At 43.6% G+C, this 11,194-nt stretch overlaps 1 protein-coding gene across 3 annotated transcripts in view; it reads right to left on the bottom strand.

Annotated features, from left to right (window-relative positions):
• Positions 1–3,774: 3,774 nt before the first annotated feature.
• The window catches only part of LOC138582304 (retinol dehydrogenase 7-like), a 268,937-nt gene continuing 261,517 nt past the window's right edge, over positions 3,775–11,194 (bottom strand). For all 3 annotated transcript variants that reach the window (XM_069653466.1, XM_069653468.1, XM_069653467.1), the window contains 2 exons: positions 6,488–6,651; positions 3,775–5,129 (listed from right to left, as the gene is read on the bottom strand). In XM_069653466.1, the coding sequence (XP_069509567.1) occupies positions 4,822–5,129; positions 6,488–6,651 (472 nt within the window). In that variant the 3' untranslated portion in view covers positions 3,775–4,821. The remainder of the gene's footprint in view (positions 5,130–6,487; positions 6,652–11,194) is intronic.

Below are 11,194 nucleotides of genomic sequence, written 5' to 3'. Positions count from 1 at the left end.
GTTTGGGAAGTTTTCAACAGAGGAGGTGATCCACAAGAAATAGTCACTGATAATTAAGTTCAGTTTGTTTCAGAAAAGATGCAGTATTTCTTGAAAGACCAGGGTATTGAGCACAAGTATACATTGCTATACCATCCCATTGCGAATGGGCTAGTGGAGCACATGAATGGGTTTGTGAAAAGGATTATTCATTTGGCAGTTGTGAATTCTTTGCCATGGAAACACACTCTCAAGGAAGCCCTCGGTGCCTATAGAATGACTCCCAATTCCACAACCGATGTGGAGCCGTTTATCATGCTGAGGGGTAGGTTGCCATGCAATGGACTTAGTCCGTCATGGTTATCATTGAAGAATGTCAAGAGGGCTGATATGGAGGATGTACTTAGGAGAGTAAGAGAAAGGCAGAGGAAATGCAAAGAGTATTATGACCGTATCAAAGGCCCAAGTGATTCCAAGTTTGAGGAAGGAGTTTGGGTGTGTGTGAAAGAACCCAGGAAAGTCCTTAAAGGCCTTTCCAAACTCAGAGATGTACAGATGGTGGAAAAAGTGGGAAGAAAGTATGTTACATTAGACGATGGGAGAAGATGGTCTTTTGATGACGTGGTACGTTCCTCTGAGAGTACAAGGATGGTTCCTGAACCTGGACTGTCGACAGAGGAAGAAGATTCACATTCGAGGTGTTATAACATTCCGACCAGATTGATGCCCTTTGGGAGCAGAAGGATCATTCCCAATCGCAAGAGTGACTATATTTACTATTGATAACATGCACCAGTGATAGATTTTCGTTGGTTACTTATATAGATTTGAATCAGTTACTTTTCAGGTTTCTGAAACCTCCTTTTTCATCCCCATTCTAACTTGCTTTTCCAACCTTGTCTACTCATCAAACCACTGTGACCTTTTCTTCCGACTCCCCTCACTTCACTTTGCTTTTCCTCTCCTGTCAATTGTTTCCTGTTTCAAAATGCTTCATTAATATTGAAAGGAAATGTTATGGTTTGGTCACGTGTGTCATTCTGGAGCTCCCCACAGGGATTCGAGAATAACATGGGAGAGCAGTTGTGGCGGGGATTGGTGCAGGATGGCTTGTGTCGTTGGGGGTTTCCCTATGTGTAACTAAAGTCACCCTAATTCCACTCCTGTGTCAGCCACCTCATATCTTAACAGTGGGTCTGTTAACACTACAAAGGGGCTTGTGGTGTATGGAGAGGAGCATTGAACCAAGCTGGCAAAGAAGAATGTGAGGATGCAGAAGGACTAATACTCCTAAATCCAGGGTTAACAGAGCCTTTCTGGTTAGAGGGTTTTCTTGCTTAACCCCTGGTCTTTATCCAGGAACGGAGGTCTCCATAAATCTGTGAGCTTTCCAGTTTCTTCCCTTTTTCTGAGCAGGCCAGTCGTGCCCTAATCAACCCACTTCCCTTTTCATTTGGGCATTACCCCTCAGAGAGTACCCAGTGGTCCTCCCAGAAAAGATGCCCTGTGAATGCTAAGGGTGGGAGCCTTAGTTGGGTGATGCGGCATCAGTGTCTTAAGGGAAGTATTGCAATGGGCAGACAGCAGGACCTCCTTATGCCAACTTCAGGTCCTACATCGAGGAATGGGTTTTGGCACCTGGCACCCAGGGTTAACCAGGCCTCATAATTCTGCCTGTTCCAGTTGTGCTTGTCACAGCTTGCAAATCCCTGGTTATATCCGTACTCTGGGTTGGTGGTTTCAGGCGGGACCAGGAGTTTATGATGTTGCAAAATCATCCAGGTGGAGTATATGTTAGAATACCTTCCCCTTTGCATTCGGCAGAATCATGCCCTCATAGTTTTAAAACTTCTGAAGAGGTCACTCTGGGATAGAATTTTCAATTAGATGGTACTTTTCTTTTTACCTGTCTTTACATTTTAGTTATGGCCATGTTTTACGTTTCTCTTTAGTTAAGTAAGGATTGCGTACTATGACGTTTTGTTGTCATTGCTTTTTACGTCACTTTGTACTGTACTTGTTACTTGGCGAATTCTGTGTATGTTACTTTATACAGTGCTCGGATGCACACTGGTCCATTGTTCACACTTATCAAGAATCTGTAAATAATAATGTAGGGACCTAACCTATGGAACGTTGATACAATATCCACATTAAAAGTACATAAAATGTCTCCACATGCTTTGAGTGACATGTGAAGTCTCCCCAGGCTAGGAAGCTCTGCATGGGGCAGGCTGAGGGCATATTTTACAAAGGTTGCAATAGCCAAAATGGGTAGAAAGGATGCGCTGCAATTCTGGAGGCGTGCTGCTGAATCGGCTGACGTCTTACATGTGTGGTTGATCTGTGACAGAAGGGCCATTTTCAGGAATGTTGAAATCACCAAGTTAGGGGAATTGCTTGTGTGGAGCCTGCTGGCCTCAATTTAGGGTGTGCTTACTGGGACACATGGCAGCCGGTAAAGAGTACAAGATGCGCACTACGTTTTTGGATTTGAGGCTGGTGTTGGCCAAATGAGGAATAATATTGACTTGGAAAAGATAGCTTTCCCTGGATATGCAGCTTGGTAACAATATCTCAAGAAGCAGGCAGTTGCTGATTCAGGTCTTTGGAACGAGGCAGTGGCGGAACCAGGGGTGGCAGCTGCCCCCACCCCGGCTCCTCCCTGATGCCCAGTGTGCCCCCCCAACCATGTAGAATTGCCTTGTAACATATAACATTGCAAATTGTTGTTATCTCTGATCAGATATTGACAACAGTTTTTTGCTATTATTTTCATGAAGTTTAAAGAATTTGTATCCTTGATGAATAGATTGCTATCTCAAACTCGTAGGGTTTTATATTAAATGACATGAATCTGTGACAACAGAAAAGTATTAAAAGTCTTATTATGATGTTACATGTCACACAAGTTTTCCTAATGTATTTTATTTAATTTACTACATGATATTGAAAAATGTGGCTTTCTTTGTCTCATGATAGTGTGTAGGGGATGTCAGTTCCCACACATTGGGAACTTTTTCTGTTTCTTTTATATGTACAGTCCACGTGCCACTCTTAGCCAAAAAAGTGATGGGTGGAAGGTTTTGAATGAATCTGAACCACTGGCATTGCTCTGGGCAACCTTCCACACCACCCTTTTTAAGCCCGTCTGCGCCATTGCAAAAGGGGTCCAGCCATATGCAAATTAGTCAGATGATGTCACCAATGGGAGCAGCCCAGCCTGACAAGCCATGTCCCCTCTGTACGGAAACACAAGCAACCCTAGACATGGTTTGGCCTTGTTGGGCCTCCTCAGTGAGGTGCAGCTTGGTTCCTTATGGCAAAGTGAGCAATGGACCCACGCCTGGGAATACCCTCTCTCACATAGGGAGACAGACTATAACCAAAAAAGTGATGGGTTCCAGGACTGTGTCTTCTCCCCTGCACCCGATGTTACATACCTGGTCACTTTGTATCTTTAATAAGCTCTCTATTCAAAGGATATTAATAAGGAGTGCACTGTGTGACCATCATTCGTTCATAATGCAGCCAGGTGGGCACCCAGGGTACGTGCCCCTTGTTTGCCAACCCTGTAAGACACCTATAGTAGGATGGACACAATGGGCTCCTGCAGGAATGAGCAACACCATATCATCTGCTATGAAATTATGTGAATTCATCAGTTGGCCGGTCAGCATGGGTCTGAACACAGGTGTGTCGAAACCCAATACGATACTGGCAAAGATACTAGGTGAAGGGGTGTTCTGGTCAATGTGCCCCACCACTATAAGATAACATAAGACATCCAGAATATCTCGTAATATTAGCAATGTATTGGTATCTTCCACAGTAACCAGTTATGTCTTAGTCTCCACACTAACAAGCTGTGTCTCAGCCAAAACGTGTTTTCGACCTGAACAGGTAATTTTCAAGGATGATATATTATAGCAATAAAACATACATACGGTTATATTCAATTAACATTTTGTTTCTCACAATAATCATGTTTGAAAAAGATTATCGTTATCCTAGGGGGGATAAAAACACAATTTACAAGTGGACAAACAATTTAGGCAAAATCATAAAAGATAAACAATGGAAATAAAAAAAGATAAACACAGAAGGGAGGGGGGAAATTGACCTGCCTCCAACCATGTGCCTTTGAATTGCACTATTCGGACTTACTAAGGTGGGAATCTGGGAATCTCTCTGCAGTCACCCCAAGCTGGCATGTTGCTGGTAATTTTCTGCATGCATGAGAATGGTATTAACATAAACCTAATGGGCCTCATTACGAGGTTGGAGGAATGGGTTTACCGGCACCGGTAATGGTGCCAGTAAACCCATTCCTCCCTATTACGAGGTTCCCTTGCGGGACCCACACAGAACGTCTGGTCAGACCAGACTTCCTTAGCGGGTCCCGCAAGGGGACCAAGGAGCTAATAACGGGCCCGTTATTAACGGGTCCGTTATTAGCTCCATCCCCATTCCCATTGAGCCCTATGGGGGCTCAAATGGGAATTGGGATTGGTTTTGTGAATGAGGAAATACCGGGTCCTCCAAGGTTGGAATGACCCAGTAATTCCTCATTCACAGACCCCGGACCCGGACATGATTTTGGAGGCAGCCATGGCGCTAATAGCAGCATGGCTACCTCCAAACTCGTAATGAGTCCCAATATGTTGAGTTGGAGAGGATGCGTTTCTGGTATGGCTTGAGTGCAAACACACCATTTGGAAACCTGAAAGCAGTGCCATAAGTTGGCGTTTACTTAAATGAATGCTGCTATATACCTATTTATCAAGGCATAAAAGACTACGAAATTTGGACCTGCTGCAAATGGAAGCGCCTCAAGACATTTCATTGTTCCCTCCCAGAATTGTAGTATCTCCTACACTCCTGGCCACATGTGACTATGCTATCAGCCTTTTCCCAAGACGCTAAATGGGTGTGGCTACTCATCGCCGGCCTTGGGGATGAGCGGGCAAGCACGTAATCCACAAGAATACTCGGAAAATAGGAGAAGGGGATATAGAAGAACTTGCAGTCCCAGCCTGGGGAGTAGCGCGTCCGTGGGTGTACTGCCGTGATACCGTGCTGAATCGCGTCCACCACCAGATTCAAGTTGTTGCTGCCCGTGGTTGACAGGTCCACAAGGTTTTTGCAGTCTAAGTGGAGAAGGTGACAGTAGATTAGAGAGTGTAGTACACCATGACACCCTGCACTTTTATAGCACTGTACTCTCCACTTATCTATCTCACTGCACTGACTACACTTTCCGATCCTGTCTGCAATGCTACCTCTCCTGTTCTCTAAAGCATTAGCTATGCAATGGTTATCTTGTTTACAGCACTAACTTTACTATTCTTTTGCAGTAACACATCTCTGATTCTGTTTTATTTGCAGCACTACTCGGACCATCCTATTCCCCAGCACTAATTGTGCTAATGTATCCTACTTCAATACTACATCTACTCTAGAGTGTCCTACATCTACAATTGCTGTTTTGAATACAGCGCTAACTCTGCTATTCTATCCTACAGTAATACTTGTGTGATTCTATTTTACATACAACACTAACTCAGTCATTCTATCCCACTGCACTCACTCTGCTATTCTATCCTGTGTGCAATTCTAACTCTGCTGTTCTATAATCCATTTGACAGGGTACTGTCAATATAAACCAGTGCACCAAATCCTGCAGTCACTGTTTTATTTTTGTAAGAAATGAATATGAAATGTATTATGTAATGCACTTAATTTACTATCACACGCATATTTATGAATAATATAATGAGAGAATTGTTTATGATGTAATACATTAGTGGATTGAGGAAATGGCCAACTTTCTTCAGCTTGGTTTAAATGTGCTAGGGTTCGAGGGGGTGACCAATCAGTGGGCAGTATGCTGGAGTTTTCACCAGGGGATGTCCAATCAGTGTCCAGCCCCATTGGCACAGAATCTTACAGTTAGGTTTCCAACATGGAGGTGGGAAAGTTTGCCCCATCACATTTACAGGGTTCTGTGGTGTTTACTGTTTAACTGCATCATCAATAGTTCCATGTCATGCTCATAGAAGTTAACAAAGAGCCATTGTATTCATCCGTCTGTCCTCGGAAAGATGAACGGCAATATCCGATAGTGGGGCACAGGAAGAGGCAGTCCGCACTCATACCTCACTCCCTTGGATCGTAAAGGGGTCTTAACATTCCTGTGCAGATTATCATACCATAATGTTTTCCACCTTAAGCCTGGGACTTGGGGTTCCAACCTCTATATAAGTTTGGACGATTGCCTTACATGGCTATCTGGCTATCTGCTGATTGCTTGCTAATATTTCTACCTTTTTTCCAATTCAAACCTTAAGGTTTTGACTTTACTTGATGTTGGTAATGGTCAATACACACCTGGCTCAATGAGACCAGGTGTGATAGTGCATGAGTGCCTGGGTTAGGATAGTCAGTTATTCAGATGACTTTACAGAGACCTCTGCGATTTGAATTGCCAGCCATGTGAGGAACTTACATATGTTGAAGAACTGCTCTCCATAGCTCTCCTTCACCTCCTTTGGCAGCCGAGCCCACAAAGGCTGTAGGCTCCTCTCTACGATGGGTCTCGTGGAAACGCCAGTGTTGAAGCAGCCAGGTTCCACAATGGAGACTTTCACCCCAAATTCCTGGAGATCACGCCTGATGCAAGACAGAGAGGGCACGAAAGAGGACAATCACCATCCATGTCTATGTATTTATTCAGTCTTACGAAGCAGAAATATAGCTAAACCGAGTGCTGTAGATGCGGGGGAGGAGGAAACAATGTGGAGGGTTGGAGGGCAAGGTAGACGGACTAAGGGGAGCCTTGTGATCATGTAGCAGTGCGAGGGAAGCAGGTGGAGGAAATGGTATCATGATCCGATGACAATCAGATCCCAATAAGTGTCCTTCAAGAGCAGGTAATGCTACTGTACCTGATCACATGGCTCCATCTTTCAACGATATGCTTCCTCATTTATCTGGCATGCAATGGAAACTTTCTAGTATGCATTCTCCCTTCTACTTATTTTCACAGCAACAAGAACGAAAACACAGAAATTCTCTTACTCTCATCATGCCGGTGTTATGTGGCCTATATCCCTCCCCTATTGCCTTCATTAGTAGTCGGTTTCCTAATGCTATTATCACATTCTGTATACATCAGTTAAGATCAACTCTAAATGTACTATTGTGGTCAAGGACACCCCTAAAAACATGTGGCTTTTGATTCAATTATTCCATCCATTGCCTCCTCCATCCATAATCTATGTTCACATCAGTTCCGGGATGCTAATGCAGAACCCTGACCCCATATCCCTCAGGGGTCACTTTCTCCAATAGGAAGAGTGTAGAACAACTTCAATCAGAAAATAGCACATTCTCTTCCACCACTCAGTATTATGCCATATCTCCTTTGTAAGTCCTTTACCTATGATCCTAAAACCATAATGTATGCCTAAAAGACCAGATTGACAACCAAGCATGTGTCAAACAGCCATGGCTTTCTTGAAGACTTGGGTATCCTCACCATGACAGAAACCTGGTACACTGACAATTATACTACTTTTATGGTCATTATCCTCTGTGGGGGTTCCAAAATCCTAGTGAGCAATATATCCTTATTCCTGTGGCTCACCTTAAAAAGTTGCAGATTCCCATCAATCAGACGTTAACCTTTGAAGGGTTAGCCTATGTACCTTTGTTTGGAACACTACTATAATCACATCAATCATTTGCAGTCCCCCTGGAAATGCTGCCTTAACGTTTGGATTCATTGTCCATCAACCAACAATACAATTTGTCAACTTTTGCTAGATCAAGTCGATATTCTGAACCTTCCAAATACGCAATGTTATTCTCCTACCTCCTTCTGACAGACAACAGACCATCGTTTGAACCCCGCCAAGCTTCCCAGATATATTGGTAAATTCCTAAATGGGAGATGATGCCATCCTATTCAGATGTATGACTTTGATCTCTGTGCATGTCTCCAAACTTACATGTCCACTGCAGCAGAGAACCCTCCACCAAACACCATCTTAAAGAACTCATAAGAAGATATCATAAGAATATTGGATATCCATGCACACACCATTCGCAAAATCTCTGAACACTCATGTAAAAGTAATAAGTAGTATGACTGAGAACGTTCGCGCCTCAAGAGGGGTAACAGGATGCTTGAACCCAAGTGGTGCAAAAGTGGACACAGAAAAGGTAAGGCTAATGTTCTAGAGTACTAAAAGCAAAGCAAAGAAAGTTTTGTCTCCAAAAGTGGATTGCCGCAGCCCAAAACAAACCCCATAAGGAATCTTAAAATTTGGAAAGAGCTGAGAACCCCCATTAAATGCTGCACCAAAATCATTACATCTCCGAAACAACATACTTCCAAAAGAGGGTCAAACATATCAGTGACATTATCTCGTTCCACAGGTTCAGAGTTATTGAATATAATCTGTTGCAAATTTGCATAGTGTGTTCAGCCCTAAAAACGGACCTTCTGAAATGTATTGGCTAATTGACACACTGGGGGTCATAACAAGTCAGGCGGTAACCTGCAGGTGCTACCAGCGGGTTGCCGCCGGATTGTAACACCATTTCCGCCACCTATGATCCCGGTGCCACCGGGACATTACAAGTCCTGGCAACCCGGGATATGAGGCGGCAGACAATGTTAGTCCCCAGTCCTGTAGAACTCCATGGGAATGAGGACTCGGAAGCATCGGCACCGTTAGTAACAGTGCAGGTGCTTCCATGGCAACTGTTGTCTTCCGGTCTGGAAAGGGGGCCGGTACGTTGCTACCGGCACCCTTATTTCCAGACCAACAGACTTGTAATGACCCCCACTGAGAGCTCAATCCATTTCATAATGGAATAAAAGAACGGAGTTATGAAATTCATTCTGAAGTATATGATTGAGAGACATAATTAATGACATTGTAATGGGTTATATTAAACACACAGGAACTGGGATAACATTTTGCTGAATTAAGGTGTGAGAGGATATGGTTGGTCCAGAGAGAACTCTGAACCTTTTTGCTGTATTACATACACCCTTGTACCAAGGGCTTATTTTACCATTTTGTTCCGTAACATGAGATAAATAGCATAATATATAGGAATTTACGTTCTTACGATGAGTGGTGCCGTCCTTTAGCCAAGGGTGGACTGGGAACCAAAAGGGGCCCCTAGAAATCATTTTGAAAGCGGCCCCACATTACACATTTTCAGCAAGCCAAACCCTTTTCCTATAGGAACATTTGGAAATATCCCACACGAGATGTCCAGGGTACAAAGGCCTACCGGGAAATCTCCAGAGTTCCCTCTCGGCCAGTCCACCACTGCCTTTACCTATCCCATTATCTCCTTCCACCCTAGGTTAGACCAGCAGTTTAGCGCCACTCCAGCCTGACACAGCTGCTTTCAGGCTTTTCGGCCTATCTTTTTGGAGGACTTTATATTATTATCTCTAAAATGAATGCTTCACCTAAGCAAACCTACTTTTGTCCAGCTATTACCTTTAAGGAAAACATGAACATCTTAACTTACGATCTGTGGCAAGTGCCATGTAGTTGTAACTCCTTTCAAGACTTGGGGCCTCATCACTAGTTGGGCCTTAGCCCTTAAAAGTGGTGGCAATGCTATTACCGCCACATTTAAGGGTTTGCCCAATCATGAGTTGAGCAGAAAGTTAGGCGTTTTGCCTCCATATTTTTGCTGGAGGTAAAAATCCTGCTTTCTGCCAATTTCTGGTGCTATTACAGCTGGCGCAATTACCGCAGGTGGTAAAAACACCCCCCCAACTCCATTGGGTTCAATGGACCCAATGGGGAACAGGCACTAAACGCCCAACCGCCACTCGTGATCTGGCACTAATAGTGCTGGACTGAGTAGCGGTAGCGCTATTTCCAATGGCGGTATTCCAGCCTATTATCACTGGGATACCGCCAGCCCCATGATGAGGTCCTTGGACACAACTCAGGTGTACCTTTATAACTATGCATCCATCTGGTTGTTATTCATGCTGTGCGTAACATTATTAGTTAATCAAAATAAATTGTACATGTTTTTATATGTCAATTTAATAAGAAGGAGAACTAAGGTTTATAAAGTATTAAAACGAATAATCTTTGCCATTCAGTATACTTAAGAGTAGACCTAGATTGAACGTTTTAAAAATGAACCCATGGTAGCAGACACATCTTTTAGAGAATATATTTCTGTGACGTATTGACTGCTTCTCTGCAGAAGAACATGGGGATGAGTTATAACTCAATTTCCGACTCAGCCCCACACTACTACTAAACCACCAATGATCCCAATCATAAAGGTAAACAAGGCATCACACAATAGTACACCTCCACCTCTTTTGGTAAGGTGGGCCAAGGGCAGGGTATACTCCAAGAAGAGGTGTAAAATGGCACTGCAGTGACCCAAACAGCATTAGTACAAAGACCCAAAGTAAAATAATCTACAATCAAAGTTATAGAAGTATAAGAACCTTTAATCACATACAAAGTCACACAATTAATTAAAATGGCTAAACACCCAACTTTGTTGGAGAGAACATAGATAATGCAGGTTTTATAGGGAAAGGGCACTCAGGGTTTTGCATACACAGGCAATAGCTCAGCAGCAATGTCTCTAATTAGATGTCTTTATAAAAAGATAAAGAAGGGGGCTGAAAAGTCACGGGAGTCATTTAAGATGGAGCAGTTAGATATTTTGCACAGCAATGTTAAGACCACTTCAAATACCTTTTTAGTTCTTTTCTTTTTGGGTTCAACAGCATTGAACCAGGCTTTTCGGATTTGAACCGGGAATCAAAGGTGGAGACTTGCTTTCCGCGACAAGGCAGTACGAATGGCTCAACACTGCTTTGTGGTCCTGCATTGGCATCGGGTTGGAGAGAGAAGAAGTTGGTAACCATGCTGGCGTCGTAGGAGCGGGAAGGCTAGAAGACTTGGTGGGTCTCAAAATTGGAGATGATGAAGCATATGCATCAGTGTCCAGTGAAAATCAATCGGGGATGTCTTTGGCGGCTCCCTTCAAGCAGCTTGGACAAAGTTAAAGGTTCCCAAATCAGCATTGAGGCAGTTTGTTGATACAAGGAGAGCCAGTGGTTGCTTCACCAGTTCTTTGGGTTCTGGGAGAGCCTGTGTAGGGTCTCAAGGGCAAGGTTAGTCCTTTCTTCTACGCTTCCTAA

The sequence above is a fragment of the Ambystoma mexicanum genome, chromosome 3q, assembly GCF_040938575.1.
Source record: "Ambystoma mexicanum isolate Mex_15411 chromosome 3q, UKY_AmexF1_1, whole genome shotgun sequence".
NCBI lineage: Eukaryota > Metazoa > Chordata > Amphibia > Caudata > Ambystomatidae > Ambystoma > Ambystoma mexicanum.
The sequence above is the reverse complement of the archived record's forward strand: the minus strand, read 5'-3'. Positions and strand labels throughout refer to the sequence as shown.